This window comes from Trichosurus vulpecula, chromosome 1 (genome assembly GCF_011100635.1).
Source record: "Trichosurus vulpecula isolate mTriVul1 chromosome 1, mTriVul1.pri, whole genome shotgun sequence".
Lineage (NCBI taxonomy): Eukaryota > Metazoa > Chordata > Mammalia > Diprotodontia > Phalangeridae > Trichosurus > Trichosurus vulpecula.
In genome coordinates this window covers 430,699,410-430,718,197 of record NC_050573.1, presented here as the reverse complement: position 1 = coordinate 430,718,197, position 18,788 = coordinate 430,699,410, and the positions used below count along the sequence as shown (strand labels likewise).

The window sequence follows — 18,788 nt, the reverse complement described above, 5'->3', positions numbered from 1 at the left end:
AATTACTTCCAAAAAGCATTAACTAAATGGCTAGGATGTTCCAGATCTTATGCACATGCAAAATATATGCAAAACAATTAAAAAGCAAATTCAGAAAGGAGGAATAAGCAGCTGGTTGGAGGTAGAGAAGAGTTGAAGGGGATCAGGGAAGACCTCATGTGAGAAGGAGCATTTCAGTTGATCTTTGAAGAAAGCAAGGGATTCTAAGAAGCGGGCATGAGGGAGGAATTCATTCTGGGCATGGAGCATGGTCTGCCCTAGTACAGTATAAATTGAGGAATTCCTGAAGTTGAAGTCCACCCTCCCCCCAATCTTGGCACATGTAAGAATGGGTATAAAACATCCATCCAGAGATTACAATGTTGAATCCTGGAGCTGAGAAGCTATATAGATCTACCATTCCAAAGATGTGGTAATAAGTACTCTTAATTTGTAGACTTCATGCACTCTCACTTTAAGTAAAATAACTTTTACTTTTATTTAAATTTGCATATGTTCTAAATCTCCTGCAAAATCAGGAGTCCAGTCAGAGCACTTGTTGTCAGAAGTGGAATTTCACAACCAGATGACTCTAAATGGGGGGGCGGGGGAGGGGGAAGTGGGAGACAGAGAGATACAGACAGAGAACAGAGAGAGAGAGAGAGAGAAGTATAAGAGGATTCTGAGTTTTTCATGAGCTAATTAGTAGCTGTGTCTAGTCAATGAGCTTCCCCAGGCCACTGGGCCTATGCACTGAAACAAAGGACAAGGTCCCAGAGATTCTGATGGAATCAGTAAGTGGGTTAGTTGTGAACTGGAGTTTTAGAAAATGTGAACAGCAGGCAGCTGGCCCTGGTTGGTGTGCAATATAATTGAGAAACTGGTTATACAAATGTAGACAATCAAGTGGAACCTCCAAGACACAGGAACTCAAATGGTAGAAATTACAAAATAGATTAAAGAAAGCTTTTTGGATTATTAGAAATTCAGAACCATGACCTTAGATTAAAGAAAGCTTTTTGGATTATTAGAAATTCAGAACCATGACCTTTTCCTAGAGAAATGCCTATTACAAACGTGGTATGTCTTGATCCCAGAAGAAGGTAAATTCAGTCAATGGTCAGGGCTCACAATAAATTGTGAATGAGTACATCTAGAACAAAGGAGTCAAATGGATATTGGCGAGAGAATCTAGAACAGATGAGAAGAGAACAGTTTTATATACTGACGACGGGAAAGGAAATCTAAAACTCAATTATCTAAGAAAGTAAACTATCTATGAAAACCCAATTTCTCCCTATAGAGCTCAGGAGACAATTAATTATTTGATTGCTTAGATGCTAGTTTGGATGCAGACTTGGAAAAAGTAGCTGGAATCACCCTATTAGAACAAATTTATTATGGATTTCTATAGTTCTGTATAGTTGTGTGTGTGTGTGTGTGTGTGTGTGTGTGTGTTGCATGCTCGTGCATGTGTATCATGGCATATGTATGGGAGACATTTCGGCATATGCTGAGAGACATTAGAAGCTCAACAGAAATTAAACTCCACAACTTAAACTCAATGAATGATTTTTATTGATTTATGATTTTTCCCTCTAAGCCCACCCCCTTTCCACACTCTGATATCAAAACAAACTGGCCTGTCTGTTCATCACACATGATATTCCTTCTCCTGTCACTCATGCCTACAATGCATGCCCTCCTTACCTCTTGCTTTATATATGGTCCCCCTTCTTTTAAGACTCAGCTTAAGCACCATCTTTTCCATAAAGCTTTCCCTCATTTCCCCAACTGCTAGTGCCCACCCTCCAAAGCTACCTTACATTTAAGTGCTTTGTATTTACTTATACTTGTTTTCTTTCTATTTATTCTATATACACTTATACACTTCTTGTTTCCCTCTCTCTACCCACAGGAAAATATAAGCACTTTCTGAGCAGGGAGCGTTTTATTCTTTGTATCTATATCCCCAGCATTCAGCAGTATGACTGAAACAAGCCTAATAAATATTTGCTGATGTCAACATTTTAAGAGTTTTGGTTAAGAAGTTACCATTTCTTTCCTTACCAAAGTGCCAAAAGTCAAAAACCTTAAAAAAAAAATGACTGACTCTGACTGGGATGGTGGTGGGGAACTGGGGAAAGCAGTTAACTACTTCATTGGAAGAAAAGTTGCAGAAAGTCCAGACAACTAAGACTTGGGACTCAAAAATTCTCTGAATTTAGCACAGTTTATGAAATTTCAGATCATATATCAATAGCTAGCTTTTCTCCCTCCTGGCTGATATGAAGGAGTACATTTGAACATAAGATTGTCAAGAGTTACATAGATTCTTGTGAATTTCTGCAGATTATATGATTAAGTCTATGTGAAGGATACACTTTCAGGCAAAGGGACTATAGCTATTTCATCACTGCTTGGGACTTCCATTTCTATTTATGCCTACCCCCAAGGATTCAAAAACCAGCTAACTTAGACCAAGATTGAATGGGATATATGGAATGGAATGGAAGAACATTTATCAAGCAGATGATGTTTCCAGGTACCATGTTAAGCACTAGCGCCACAAATACAAGTAAACAAGACAGTCCCACCTTATGTCTTTCCACATAAGGCCACTGGGTGGCTTTATTTTGCTCAGATATTCTTATTTGTAACAAGGGGTTTTTTTTGGGGGGGGGGGGGGTGGGGTTGGTCTTGGTCTTTGGTCTTAACTTTGCATTGTGTGGGATGAAGTGTTTAATAAATATTTATTGACTGACTGACATGTAGTGCACAAGCACTAAATTAATACAACATATATATATTTTCATTGAGATTACGTAGAGGGCCAGCTCTGAGAAAGTCCATTCTGGGATAAGATACAGGCCAGAGGCCTGTTCTTGCCCTTGGGCTGATAACTTGGCACACGTGGACTCTCTATCCCCCATCTTGGCATGCTGTGCTGCCCAGGATGAAGACTCTTCAAGCCTCCTCAGTACACATGTCCTCTCTCCAAAACCCCCAGGGCACACATATACTAAATACTACCTGTGCGCTATTAACACAATATTGTTTACAGCAAAAGGGGAACAAAAGCAAGAGGAAGTCATGCATTATACAAATGCCTCACCTGTGGATTTGTTGATTCTGCTTGCCTAAAAGGTATATAAGCCCTGTCCCTCAGTTAAATAAATGGAGCTGTTCTTTACTCTCTCCCCTGGCCAGTGTTTTGTGTTTTTCTTTTCACTTTCCAGGGCATTCGGCCATCTCTGGCCATTTCCACCATTTTGGCACCACAGCCGCAGGCGGCAAGATTATACACACATGTACACAGGCAAATCAAAGAATGACCAATCTTTAAATAAGATTTTTCATTATAGCTGCAATGCATTCAGCTTTATTTTAAAATGTTATCAGCGAAAAAGAGAGGAGTTTTTAAAAAATATACTGAAATCATAAACATGTTTGACTCACCTGCGGCTAGCTGATTTCTTCTCTATTTCTTTATCTATTCCTTTAGCAGATTTAACAGTTTCACTTCTATCCTTTTTCAATTTTTTGGCAATTCGTTCTTTCATTAGATTCTTTTCATCACTATCATCTTCATCTTCTTCATATTCATCTTCATTCTAGAGAATAAAATTTAATATCTGTCTAGGTAACAATTATCTCAACAACCACTGAGAAAAAAGATAAATATTTTACAAACTGGTCATTTCCTATATACATTATATAACATTTCTCCAGGAATCCTGTAATCCAGTAATGAATACAGGCTTATGGTGTTTCATTGGTGGCCACAAAACACATGTTCATTCATTTAACAAATATTCACTGATCTATTATGATGGCATCACTGTGCCAGGAACCGTGGATGAATGATACAAAAGAAAAAAAGAAATAGATTCTGCCTTCTAAGAATATATAATTTATACTTTCTGCTCTGGTACATAATAATTCTCTACTTGTTAAATAGCTGCATTTCATTGATTTAAAGTGCCTTGCCTATTCATATATTAAAAGAAAAATGACTTTTAAAGGTTTTTAGTCATGTAGTCATCACCAACCTATTTTTAAAACTTAAATCTTAATACACTCCTGAGTGACAAACCTATAATACAAAACTATGTGTATTCAAGTGGAATAATAGCCTAAAGAAAAAACACTGAAGCTATTATTTCTCACATATATTTTTCAAATACTTTATGTAAAATATCTAACCATGGACACTTAATTTAATATTACAAAATTAATTTACATTTGAAATTTAAACCATCTACAAATAGTGCAAAACTATTTATATAAAAGTTATTACTCACGTCATCTGAATCTCCTGTCATTGAATCTGCACCCTTTTCACTAAAAGGAAACAGAAGACCCACATAAATTTCAAATTCTCCCTGAAATTAATAAAAATACTAAACAAGAGAAAAAAGTACAGCCTACTTTCCAAACACATCAGATCAACTATGCTCATTTTACTTGGGTCTTCTTTTCGAGCATGCATGCCAAAGCTGATATATAATTTAAAAAGCTGCATTAAGTTATTCCTGTTCAATGATAGTTACTCTTTACTCACACAAATGAGAATAAAGAGAAACATACTGTCAAACAGATTTATTATGCTGGGGCTGTCCAACCTTAGGTTTTTATTGAAACAATAGACAATATATTTTGATTTACCATTTTAGTGAGAGTTCTGTGGTAGCTTGCCTTCATTTACTAAAGCATTTATGTAAATTTCTATGCTTGTAGGTGGGCCACATAAATGGCACTATGGGCTGCATTTTGGACAGCCCTGTATTATGTCATTGAACTAGATTCAGGGTCCAGGACACCTCTAATGTTAACATGTTGAAAAATCTTTGGAAAGAAGTTCCTATTGTATCAGTTCTAGCTAAAAAAATATTCTTTCAATTCATATATTCTTAAATGTTTTACTCCAAGTAGGACTTCTTAAAATGTACTGACCCTAAGAAATTAACATTTTATTCTCTCTCTCTCTCAACAGTAGCTCTCCAACATGTTACATGTTATTGTTCATGAAATTCACTGACAGTGTGCAAATAGATATGTCGAGCTACTCCTATGCCTAAGTCCCAGAATTTCTTGGACTACAACCCAATGAATGGGCTGAATAAAAGCACAGTACCTTTTGGGAAGACTACATTTAACAGGGTCACCAAAGTAAGATGTGAAAAGAATTTGAAAAAATAATTCTCTTCATAGGAAAATAGACTGAATAGTCATTCAACTAATCAAGTACCAACTAATCAGAGAGAACCTAATCAAAAGCTATCCTTCACTCCCAAAAGGGAAGCAACACAGAGCACAATTTGTTGTGCTCCAGAGAGCAAAACATAAAATTCAACAGTTTAGACCAAAACATGACTGCTCGTTCTTAGAAGAGAGATTTAAGCATTATGCTTCAATGAAAACAATAATATAGCTGAAACAATTTTTATGAAAAATTTAGTCCAAGTACATCACCACTGTGGCAAACCAGATTTTAATTAAACATCAAATTTCTGAAGAAAACTGAATTAAAAAAAATATTTTCAACCTACAAATCTTTAAAATTAAAATGATTTTTTTAAAAAGTTCAGTAGCAATAGTAACACAGGGAGTGCAGAAGGTTTTTCCCCCTAATTTGAAACTCAAACATGAGTCTGATGAGCTGTCATATTTGCTGATAGGTGAAGAAAACTAAATTTAGGATTACATGCACTTGAGAGATCAATGACACTACAAAAAGGTAATTAAAATACTATGAGAAACACCTGCCCCCCCCCTCAAAAACCCAAACCCATGATTGCAATTATGTGATAACTAACCTTTCAACAACTGGAACTGAACTGAGATGTGGATCATCCTTGAGTAAGTCATGACTACTTTTGCTTTTTCCCTTCATGCTCTGAAAAATAACATTTAATAAATATTATATTATGAATGGGGAAGCAGAGTTTACCACCAAAAGTGTAGCATGGTATGGTACCAAAAGTTCTGGACTTTTCATCAAAAGAGAGCTGGTTTCAAATCCTAGTTCTGTCACTTATTAGTTGGATGACCTTGAACATCTCTAGGATAACATAAAGTTCTCTGGCTTTGAAAGCTATTCACAATCTGGCTCCAACCTCTTTCCAGCCTCATTACACATTATTCCCCATCCCACATTTTATGATGCAACTAAATTGGCCTCTTCCCTTTTCCTCATGCACAGCATGCCACCTCCATCACTGTGCTTTTGCACTGGCCATGCCCCATGCTTGGAGTACACTATCTCTTCATCTCTAAATCAAAGAATTACCTTCTTTCAAGATGCAGTTCAAGTACCATTTTATAAATGAAACTTTTCCCGATCCCCCCCCATACCTCTAAAGTAACAAGACTGATTATTAAATATACATAACAGAGCCTATAAATCCAAATAAATTTTGACCTTCCTGATAGCTTCTCTGACAAATCATTTATCCTAGGATTCTTTACTGCTTTGTAGCAATCATACTCTTCTGCTTTCACATTATCAATTCTTTTTAAAGATGCTCTGGCCAGCAGAACCAATACTGTACCGAAGCTGTACCCATTAGGGAAATACTTTCCTGCTTCTTTGGATTCCTGAAGGCACCTGCAACCCCAAAACATCAACCCAGAGTCAGAGAAATGCATGCTAATTTGACAGTCTTCCTTGCCTCACCATACTGAAGGCATTCACAAAACTGTGCCACAAAAATGATTCTGCCCTCTAATCAGCAAGAACAAGTGTTGAAGTCCAGTCGATGGTTCCTATCTTTACCCTGTTTTCCCAGAGCACAGTATGGGGGAAATTTCTAACCAGAATTAAATCTCATTTTCCATTTTCATAAATCCCTCTCAGAATAGCTGAAAGGAAGGAGTGGGAGACAGAGAAAGAGGTGAGACAGCCTTCAATATCTTGTTTAAATGTTTATTTGTATTTCTAAATTATCTGAGCTTGCTAATAAATTACACAGACACTAACAGTGATCTTATCTAAAAGTATGTTTGCAGTTCAAGAGCAAGAGAAGGGAAACTATTCCATGGAGGAAAAAAAAGAATTTCCCTTATTTTACTCGAGGGGACCACAATCCTTAGAGAGTTTTGGCAATTTTGGTAATTAACCAAGAGTATTACAGAGCAACCCACTATAATGCCTTTGAACCCAGAAAGAGATAAATGAGCAAGGAGATAAGCCAGCAGCAGAAAGAGGTTGCAGTTAGCATAGCTATCCAAGTATATGGTGCTTGGTATATATTAGGTGTTTAATAAATACCTGACGAGTAATATTAATTTTAAATGTGAAAGTTAAATTCTTTGTGACAATAAATTCTGGATATTTTACTAAGCTAATCAGTAACTGCTTAAGTTGCAATAATTTCAAAAGAATTACTTCATTTTACACAGTTATTTGAAAATATGTCATTAGTCCTTATTTCAATTCATTAGTACATGCACTCCCTACACTAACATATCTATATCTATTACCACCTTTTTATATCTTAGTAAGTTATCTTAGAATTATTATGATCATTGGATCATATATTTAGAACTAGAAGACCTTAGAGATCATAAAGCCCAACTTCATTATAGTTGAGGAAACTAAGGTACAGAACAGTTGGATGATCTGCCCAAAGTCACAGAGGTAGTAGGTGGCAGAGCTAGAAGTTGAACCAGGTCCTGTGAATTAAAATCTGGTATTCCACTCTTACGAGGAAAGCAAACCAGTATGCAGTGGCCAACTTCTTGGTGCCACGTCTCTGACTTTATCCAGGCTGTTCTGCGGTCAACAGACATGGTCTGATCAATGGTAAGAAAATAAGTCTTGGCTAACATTAGAAGAAAAATTGAAAAATACAATGGATATAGATATAAATCATAATTTTAAAACCATGCTCAGACTTGGCAGTGATGAATAGACAAATTATCATTGAATTATTTTCTAATTATATTTATACAATACTAAACAATGGAAAAAATGGAAAAATGTTCATTAAAATGCAGCATGGTATAATGGACAGTACTTCAGCAGTCACTACTCCCAGCTCTATCAGCACTCAAGTGACTTTGACGAAAGACACTTAATCTTTCAAAGTCTGTTTCCAAGTTTGCAAAAAAAAAGAAAAAAGAAATGAATCCACTATTATCTCCCTGTTACTTCAGGGGTCACTGTAAGGGCCAAGTGAGATGAAGGATATAAAAGCATTTTGCAAATTATAAGGTGTTATATAAATAAAATACCCATAGTTGTAAATATATACATGCACATTGGTGTATATATGTAATATATGCTATTTAAAACATATACACAATATAGCCATGCCTAAGAGATACTGCAGGCTCAGTTCAAGAGCACTGCAATAAAGTAAATATCACAATAAAGTGAGTCACACAAATTTTTTGGCTTCCCAGTGCATAGAAAAGTTATGTTTACCCTCTACTATAGTCTATTAAGTGTGCAATAATATTATGTCTAAAAAAACCAATGTACATATCTTAATTAAAAAATACTTTATTGCCAAAAAATGCTAACCATCATTTGAGCCGTCAGCAAATCATAATCTTTTTGCTGGTTGAAGTCTTGCCTCAATATGATGGCTGCTGACTGATCAGGTTGCTGAAGGCTGAGATGACTGTGGCAATTTTTTAAAATAAGACAGTAATAAAGTCTGCTACATGGATTGACTCTTCCTTTCATTTGAACACTTAAGGTTATTAGTTAATTAATGTAGTGTTATTAATTGGCCTGATTTCAATATTGTTGAGTGTCAAAGAATAGGGAGGCCTGAAAAGAGGTAGAAAGATGGGGGAATGGCAGGTTGGTGGAGTGCTTAGAACACATACAACATTTATCAATTACATCTGCATCTAACTTCTCATCTGCTCTCTCCTATTTGGTGGAAGCTGAGCTTGTTGATGACAGTAACTTAGTATTTTTTTTCTTTGTGTTCCCAGTATCTAGCACAAAGCCTTACATCAATAATAGGGAGTTCCTACACTGGGAAGTCCCTTTTCTGGGAATTCCCTGAACCTAAGCAGATCATAACCCATCTACGATTTAGTCGTGGTCTGTGGGAATTGCCTAAGGTACACAGGTTAAGTGACCTGTCCAAGGTCAAATAATTAATAATGTCAGAGAAGATTTGAACCCGGATCTTCTTGGTTCTAAAGACTGCATTTTATCTATTATAATTTAAAAAAAAAAACCTCTTAATTATACATGTGGGATACCTAATAAATGTTTGAATAGAAATTATAGTTCATATTTACAGTTAATGTAAATATTACCAACTCCATTTTACAAACGAGGGACCTGAAGCTCAGAAAGTATAAGAGATTGATTCTTGGCCACCTAGTTAAGATTTTCTGATCCCAATTCATTGTGCTTCAAGCCTGGTGTTGCTGTTTTATGGAAACCACACCAAGCTTCCTCTGTGAGCCACATTGCCTCCTGCTAATAAAAGCAACCTATCTCATTTTTCAGGCACTTTTCTCTTTTTTTCATAAGACCACTGTGAAAAACATTGCCAAATGCTTTGTGAAGTCAAGTATATGTTTATTGCATTCCCGTAATATACTTGTTTAGTAAGATTATTTAAAAAAAAATAATGGAAATCAGGTTTGTTTGACAAATCACAATGTCTTGGAACTTCAGTTTTCTCACTTGTAAAATGATGAGGTTGGATGAAATGATCTCTAAAGTCCCTTCCAGCTCTAATGCTCTATATAAAAACTGTGTAAGGCAGTAAAGCAGAACCGAGTAAAGAATGGAAAAAACTCAGGGAACCCAAAGGAAGGCAAACCATGATTTGTCACAATCAGATGAGTAAGTCCCTGCAACAAAATGCCGAATTATCCCTATATCATCTTTCTTATTTTTATACAGTAAAGTCTAGTTCAAGCTTCACTCATTCTCAATTTGTGATCATTCAGACAGGGTCTGTGGGCAGAGGTTTACCACTGAATCACTGATGAAAAAATGAACTTCTCAAGTAAAAGAATGAAATAAACTCATCTCAAATTGCTCTGAAATATCCATTTATGTCCAAACAATGTAATCTTAATGTCAGCAAAGACCTTTAAATGAGATTAATTTAAAAACATTTTTAACCAACTCCAAAACATTAAGTAATAATTTATAACAAATCTACTTTATGAGAAACACTGGAAGTACAAAGACAAAAATGATTCATTAAGGCTAACACTTAGTTTAGTGTAGATATCTTTGCCATAGCTACTTGAAAAAGAATATAGCTGAATTTTTTTTAAAATATTCCTAAGACTTTTCACAAATTCAGGCAGAACTTCTTTCCAACTGGTGATCTTTTACCATACACATACACACATACTCACACATATACCCACAAAAACCCATGTTTCTGTGGTAGTCACAGAGAGAAAATACACACCATTATATTAATTCCTCCCATCATCCATCCCTTAAGAAAATATTGAACCCAAGAATAGTTTCCTTCTCCTACACTACATACTTTCTAGTTGCTACTGCTAGCTTTCCATTAAATTTCTATTAATTGTGACTAGTAATAAAATGATTAATAATAATGCTTTGCCTTGCACAGTGCCTTCTCACCAGTATTCATGAGAATGAAAGATTACATATAGCATGAGGAGTTATCATGTCAATTATTTGCAAGAACACTGGTTTTTAATATCCTCAGTGAAAAAGAACAACTATATTCAATCTTTCAATAGATTATAGTGGTTTTTCATATTGTTAACAAAAAGAGAGCAATATTTCAGGGTTTGGAAGTAACATGTCATACATACTAGCATTCTTATCCCCTTTAAGCTTAGTTGGGACAGATTGCTTTTGTAACACATTGTGTACAATATGAAGTAGACCTTAAGTATATATATATTTTTTTTCCATTCCATGGAACAGTAACCATGAGCAGCAGGAAAAAAGGAGATAAGTTCCATCTCCAAAACACATGCTATTATAGCAACGTAAAAGAAATATGAAGTAATATTTCAGTGAGGCCAATTCTGAAAAATAACTGCCTACAAAATTTTTTATATTAAAAGTATTTTTAAATGAATAAAATTAACTCATACTTGAAGTTACTAAATTTCAAATGTGTTATTTAAGCTTACAGAAGTGATTTTTTTAAAAAGACCAATGGATTAGTAAACTTTCATGTAAAAATTCCTTCCTACTTCATGTTATTATGCCTCAGTATTTCAATGGATCAAAGATCTCATCACAAATCCAAAGATAAAGATCTAACCACACTTCATCATTTGGTGGGACTCTGATAAAGTTCTCTTCCACAGCATATATGCCCAATGTAGCCTTTTAAAATTTCATGTGCACTAGTACAAGCATTAAGGTTGCAAATCCCTTATCCTGCCCAAGATAGATGTACTGATAGATTAACTCATGTCATAGTCTGAGCCTTAAGCTTGGACTGGAAGGTCAGTCTCTTTTGAGTGGACAATAATTTGCCTGAAGAGATTCCACATTATTCAAGAACTTAATGCAGTGAATGCAGTATTCTCCAGGAGCAGATGAGCTCATCAAGGAAGAAAAAAGAACAAGAGACATGGACAGAACCCTAGAGAACATCCACACTTAGGGGAAGCAGTGAGTGTAATACCATCGAAGATCAGGAGTATATGGGAGCAGATGAGATCATTGAGAGAGAGAAGAGAGACCAGGATAAAGCCCTTGGGGACAACCACAATTAAAAGACAGGAAGCAGGTGATGACCCAATAGCCAGAGAGGAAGGAGAACTGGAAGAGAATAGTGCGATAAATGACAAGAGCACATAGGAGAAGGATCAAAAGAAGCATCAAAAACTGCAGGAAAGTCAATGAAAATGGATTCTAAGAAAAGGTCATTGAATTTAGCCATAAAGCATTAGCAAATCATTTTTGAGAGAGCAGTTTCAGAGCTGAAAGTCAGATCTCAAGAGATAATTAGAGAATGAAAGTAAAGAAGTCGAGGCAGCTAGTGAAGATTATTGTTTCTAGGAGTTTAACAGGTAATGAGTGCTAATCTTAGAGTGATGGGACCTGAGTTCAAATCAAAGGTTTGCCACTCACTACCTTGTGTGACTCTGGGCAAGGCACTTCAGGGCACAACTTAGGCCTCAGTTTCCTCATCTGTAAAATGACGAGACTGGAATAGATAACTCTCCAAGTCCGCTTTCAGCTTGAAATCTATGATCCTCTAAACAGAGAAAGCAAATAGAAACACAGGGCAATAGCTTGGGTGCACATTAGGCTGAAGTGAAAATTCTTTTAAGAGTTGGGAGGTCTGAGTATAGAAGGAACAAGTAAATAGAGACTGAAAAATGAGAAAGATAGGAAAGCATTCATTAATAACGGGGTCTGTCCCACAAGGGAGAGACACTGGGATCAATTAGACTGAGGCGATAGGAAGACGTTAAGCCTTGGCAAGAAGAGCTATTTCATCCTGAGCCTAGAGCAAAAGAGAAGACAACTAGGGAAGAGGTTAGAAGGGGGAAGAGCAGAAGAGATGAGAAATGATATGGATTTTCTCAGCAAAGTATGAGTGAGATTATTTGCTGAGGGGGCAGATGGCATATGTTGACAAATATGGATGATATCTTTGATGGTAGAAAGGAGAAATTACAAATGGCACTGATAAAAAATTTAAACATTGGTACCAATTGTCATTATTTTAAAAGTGGATGGAGTTTTAAATTAGTTAGACCTTGGGAGGAGACAACAATCAAGGTAGCTATGTTTCTAGCAACTGCCTAAAAGTTAAACAATTCATAAGAAAGGTTTTGCCACCTGTTCACTGAGAGAACACCCAAACACACACACAGAAGGTCTACCCTGTGATAACAGAAAAACCAATTAAGCAAAGGAACAAATCATTCCCGTTTTTAATTTGTAGAAGTTAAAATTCTGAAGGAAGGAATCTGAAATATACCTTAAAGTTTTCTATTACAACAAAGATACTAAGATAAAATACCTAAGGAAAATGCAGGATAGAGTTCAGAAATCTTATGAAGTACAAATCAATGCTATCTACTTAAGAAATCTAGCTTTAGGAAACTCCCTTAGATAGAAAAGAAAAAAGAAAAGTGACAGACTTCATAGATTTTAAATTTTCCAAAAGGTAACAAAAGAAATATCTCATGAATCAAAAGAAAAAACAAATTGCAATTTCACCTGACTAACTCGGTTTACTTCTTCTTCTTCCTCTTCAGCTTCTTCTCCAAATGAAAGTAAACTAAAATTTCTAGTGAAAGAAAAAGATTCATAAAACAGCATTCAAAAGTATCTTGTTTTTGTCACCAAGAAACAGACCTAAATTTCCAAGAGCAAATATGTACTTGCCATTTGACAAAAATAAAAGTTATACCTTATTGTGATGAAACACACTATTATCTGAATTTGCTTTACTAAGTACTTCCTAAATGAAAACAAAAAAATAAGGCCTTTTGCCACAGAGCACAGACGTTCTCAAGCTGTTAGTTCAACTTGCAAAAATCAAACGAAAATTCACCCTAGGATCTACATATTCAGATATTTTGACATAATCATCACTCCAAAAGAGTTAAAACTCTCTCAATTTGCCAAATGGCTAGTTATGTAACTGAAATTTCTGAAAATCTTGCAAATTTCTACCCTGAATGGATAAAACAATGCATCATCTACCAAAATAATCTGTAACATCTCATTTTACTCATTAAAATCTGCTATGCAAAAATTACATATGAACAAAAACACCATGCAAAAATGGATATTAGAAGAAATTAGGTAAACTGCCTTATTCTTCCTTAATTCCTCAACCTAAAATGAGAGGCAATTAGGCTTAATGGAATAAACCCTGGAAAAGTCAGAAGATGTAGGTTTCAGTCTTTCTAACCTGAAACAACCTATTTCACTCTCTAGCTCTCAGTTCACTCTGGGAATTAAATGGGCTGAATTCACTCAGAGGTTCTTGACTGGGGTCCACAGCCCCCAATGAGATTTGTAGATAGATTTTGGGAGGTCTGTGAACTCAGACAGAAAAAAAAATTATATGCTTATTTTACTCTAATTGGTTTCCTTTGTAATCCTACGTATTTTACTATATGCATTTAAAAACATGATTCTGAAAGGGGTTCATAGCTTTCACCAGACTGCTAAAGGGGTGCATGACACAAAACACAGTTAAGAAACCCCGGATTAGATAATCTCAAAAGTCTTTTTTAATGTTAATGCTTTGTAATTCAAAGCCCAAGCAAAATAAGTGGCAAATTGTCATTCTTTTATCTCAACTTGTTTTACTCAACTATTAGAAAAAAATGATTTAAGGAAGTAAGATGGAGAAGGCTTGACAGATCATCAGCATTAGGAATGGATGCTTTTGTAAGATGCAGATGCAGTGAAAGCATCAATTCTGCAACTTATAGGTTGATTGATTTAGTCTGGGCCTGTAATTTCCCTGACATGGGGTAGCTTCCAGTAAGGAAATGCCCTCTACCAGCTACAGCTTGGCAACCATGAAGCAACATACAATCTAAGAGAGTTGCCTTTGGCAATGGGAGGTTAAGTGACTTGTCCAGAATCTGGGCCTTGAACCGAGTTCTTCCTGGCTGTGAGATTGGTCTGTTATCTCCTACTTCTCTTGTTTATTGTCAGAAAAAAATTACTTACAATTATTTTCATATCCCCTGAAAAATCAATCCAGATATCAATGATAGTGACACATGATACAAATATCACTAGCCAGAATGAAGTAAAGAAATAAGTTAAATTCCGAGCTAGGTGAAAAATTATCTTGCAAAAAGGAGTCATTTTTATAATTTGATCCCTATTAATATCTGCAAGATTATTAACTTGTTTTGCAAGAGGCATAGAAGAATAAAACCTAAAAATCTAGAATCCATTAATTCTGAATTTGTGATAGGGCCTAGAAGGGAGTTTATCTTTTTTATCAATTAAACAAACTCAAAACATTTGCTAAGTAAATTAAGGATACAGAGAACACTGTGTAAGAAATTTTGAAGCTGATTAAAAGCACAAACTGTTTTCAGTCAACTTGCCTGCATCCCTTTACATACAGTTTGTCTTAAACCATAAATTTTTATCACCTACTCACTATAGCAAATTCTTTAAGAATGTCTATTAGGCAACTTGGTAAGCTTGGATTTTAACTATATATTTAAAAGCATTCAATCCACATTTAAAAACATTCTATAATTCAGACTTTTAAGTAATTCAAACTGGTCTTCCACCAACTACATCAAATTAGGAAAGTTGAGGAATTAGTGGTACTTTTCACATTTGAGTAAAATCCTTATATTGTGATTACTTTGTGCCTTTAGTTGTTAATTTCTTTACTTCGTCTTCTGGTTTGTCCTTTTTTGGCTTCTTATTCTCTCTTGGTATGATGTCATCAAAAGGATTAAACAAAACCTAGGAAAAGTAATATTTAAAACATTATTTAACTATTTAAAAATATTTCCACATAGAAACCTCATTTAATAATTTCTCAGTTTGTCCCTAATGCAATATTTTTCCATTATCCAGTCATCTGTCCTATATCTCTTTAAATCATTTTTTTCACACTTATGTAGACTCAAGAAGTAAACAGAGCAATAATCTGAATAAGACTGAACATAGTTAAGATAATCCAGAGTTCTCATATACTTCACACTTTCAATAGGTCACATACAAGCATTTATGTGGATTTCTTTTGCTTGACTACACTTATTCATTATAAGGTTTCTTTTCTTTCCACTTTCTCTCAGCTAATGGGGAGAGTGTAGGTCAGCAAGAAGGGGGTTAGCAATAGTGATGCCAAAGGGAAAAAAAAGAGAGAGAACCATTGAAACATTTCTTTAAATGCACAGAAGACAATAGGAAAGACGTTCAGAAGGAAGCATAGACTAGCAGGATAGTTCTAAAAGTAATGTGTAGAATTGTTTTTTCTAAAGCAAACCGAACAAGATGGAGACTCATAGTTTCACGAAGAATCCTTATTTTGCATACATATATGTTGCTATATGGAAACAAGATGTGGTAAACCACTACCTCTGAAGAACTAAAGATAAGTATTACAGAGGGTAGTGGTGAGGCGTATGGTAGGAGTGAGAAAGATGCAACATATAACCAGTGTAGAACTCTAAAGGAGTAAAGAACATCATTAAGGTATACTATGACAGGAAGAATATTATGACAGGGCTAATCACTAGCAAGAGCATGGAATGACAAGTGGACAGCCAGGGCGCTCTACTGGTACCCTCATGATGGGAGGAGAAAGTGCTAACAGCCCCCATCACACCAGGCAAACTGGGCTCCCTGTAGAAAACTGTTGGGAGAACATGGAAAGATTAACACAAGATAGGCACACATGGACAGGTTGCAATGCATAATTGGAAGGAACTCTCTAAATGAGGACATCAGAGATCCATTTCAGTATATAGAAATGTTGGCAAACCTTTTCCATTTTATATCTATTTGTTATCCCTCAATCAGTTGCATCTAAGAATTCTCTTAAAGAATGATGTGGCTTATTTGGGTCTCATGCCAAACTTTATGTGGACTTCTATTTGCTTCTATGTTAGAGCCAGGGGATTTAAAGACCATGTGATTCTTAGCCCTCCTTCACCTTTGTTCTGCCAATCTACCACTATCACTGAAGAAGCAGAGTGGCATAGGACTAAGAGGTATTACTCTTTTTCTTGGATTTGGCCAGACCAAAGAATTCATCACCTAGTTGTCAAACTCAAAATATGTATGTATATGCGTATGTATACACATGCATGCACATATGCATATATGCATAGATAGTATCTGGAAATACCACAAATATATATACATATGTAATATATATACATATATATCTATTATTTCAACCAAAGGTTTCAAAGAATTGATGATTATTTATTCAAGCTACAAACCTCATCAAAAATATCCTGAATACCCACCTCACAATTTCTTATTTTATGTGGATTAAGTGGCCTTTCTTCTTCATTAATGTCCACTTCTGTCAATCTCAGCATATTGTATACTGTGTCTCCTGTTACCTATAAAATGGAAATGTTTAAAATATAAACAATAATGATTAGGTTTTTTCAAATATTTAAAATAAAAGGATATAGTTAATATTAGAACATTGAAGTATATGCATATTTAATACAGCAAACAAAATTATTTCCTTAAAAGAAAAAATAAATGGAATAATTTAATAGAAATTACCTCCTCAATATGACCTTTTCCTAACTAACTCAAAGAAACAGAGACATCTCAGACATCTCCTCATTTCCCACCCAACAGCACTTGCTTTGGACCTCTCTGAGTTCTCCAGCAGCACTTACTTTGGACCTCTCTGGGTTCTCCAGCAATACTTGCTTTGGGCTTCTCTGGATTCTCCAGCAACACTTGCTCTGGGCCTCTCTAAGTTCCCCGGCAGCACTTGCTTTGGACCTCTCTGGGTTCCCCAGCAGCACTTGCTTTGGACCTCTCTGGGTTCCCCAGCAGCACTTGCTTTGGGCCTCTTTGACTTCCCCACCAGACTCCCACACCAGGTAGGTTCTTCTCCACCTCCTTGGCTTTCTTTTGTGTATAGTCTTTCCTTATTAGACTGTGAGTACCTTGAGATCACAGAATGCCTTTCTTTTTTTAATTTATATCTCAGTGTTTAGCATAGGGCCGGGTAGTACCTAGTAGGCACTTGATAAATGTTTCCTGACTAGAAGAGCATTTGTTTTTCAAAACTAGTCAAAAAACTTATGCTTAAGAATCTGAGAAAAACCTGTCCCACAAAGCAGATTTAGAGCAGTTAATTTATAAAAGTACATACAAGATGTTCAAGTATATAACAATGACCTCATATTCACCACTGAAATCCCAATTATTCCAACAGGATTAGCAAGTCATAGGCATTTTTTAAAAGAAAAAAAAAAACAAGCAAAATATATAATCCTGAGTCCCTTTTCAATAGAGTGGTCAGAGCAGGAGATTCTAATTGCTTATTTTCTAGGTCACCTAGCAGTATTCACGAGGACTGATAACTTTATTTTAAGCTTTCATATTCTTCAGTTTAAAAACATTTGGAATTTGTCTTGAGTTTCTAATTTAAGTTAATTTCAATAACTGTATTTATTTACATGGCTTTCCTCCACTATGATCATAAATTCCAGTTTTGATCAAAGGATGGGCAAGCGGATCATAATAAACCAGCAGAGGGAGCTATAGACCTATGTATCTAAAATGCCAGGTTTTTGATTTGTTTTTGTTTTTTTTATTTCTTGTGGTAAAACAGGAGATGGAAGTTGGCACGGTGGTTCAGAGACTATATTCAAAGAAAAGTTTACTGAAAATTCAGTCAAAGAATACAGAAATTAATAAATTCCAAATAAGAATTCATTTTGGAGCAGAATCCAAACATGTTGAAAAAAAGCTATATCAATCAACTTAAATAAGTACCTTCCATTTTAAACATTAGTAATACTATCAGTAAAATTAATTATAAAGAGCCAAATTCTACTAGTCAATAAACGCTTATTAAGTACCTACTATAAGCCAAGCAGTATGTAAAATCCTGGGGATACAAAAAGAGGCAAAAGATAGTCCTGTCCTCAAGGAACTCACAATCTAATATGGGAGACAACAAGCCAACAAATATGTCCAAAGAAGCTATATATAGGATAAATAGTGGAAAAAAATTAATACATTGAAGGCACTAGAATTAAGAGGGGTTAGGAGAAGATTCCTGAAGACAGGATTTTAGTTGAAACTTTAAAGTCATTACTAAAAATTCATCTAGGAAAATAGATTAAATTATATCATAAGTACTATATGATGACAATTGTTTTGAAAA

General features: G+C 35.3%; 1 protein-coding gene across 1 annotated transcript in view; it reads right to left on the bottom strand.

The window, feature by feature from the left end:
* CWC27 (CWC27 spliceosome associated cyclophilin) overlaps positions 1-18,788 on the bottom strand; it is a 270,179-nt gene that overhangs the window by 229,310 nt on the left and 22,081 nt on the right. Inside the window, exons 5-10 of the mRNA XM_036742097.1 lie at positions 16,894-16,992; positions 15,276-15,379; positions 13,145-13,214; positions 5,799-5,878; positions 4,284-4,323; positions 3,439-3,593 (exon numbers count right to left, since the gene is read on the bottom strand). Of these exons, the coding sequence (XP_036597992.1) occupies positions 3,439-3,593; positions 4,284-4,323; positions 5,799-5,878; positions 13,145-13,214; positions 15,276-15,379; positions 16,894-16,992 (548 nt within the window). The remainder of the gene's footprint in view (positions 1-3,438; positions 3,594-4,283; positions 4,324-5,798; positions 5,879-13,144; positions 13,215-15,275; positions 15,380-16,893; positions 16,993-18,788) is intronic.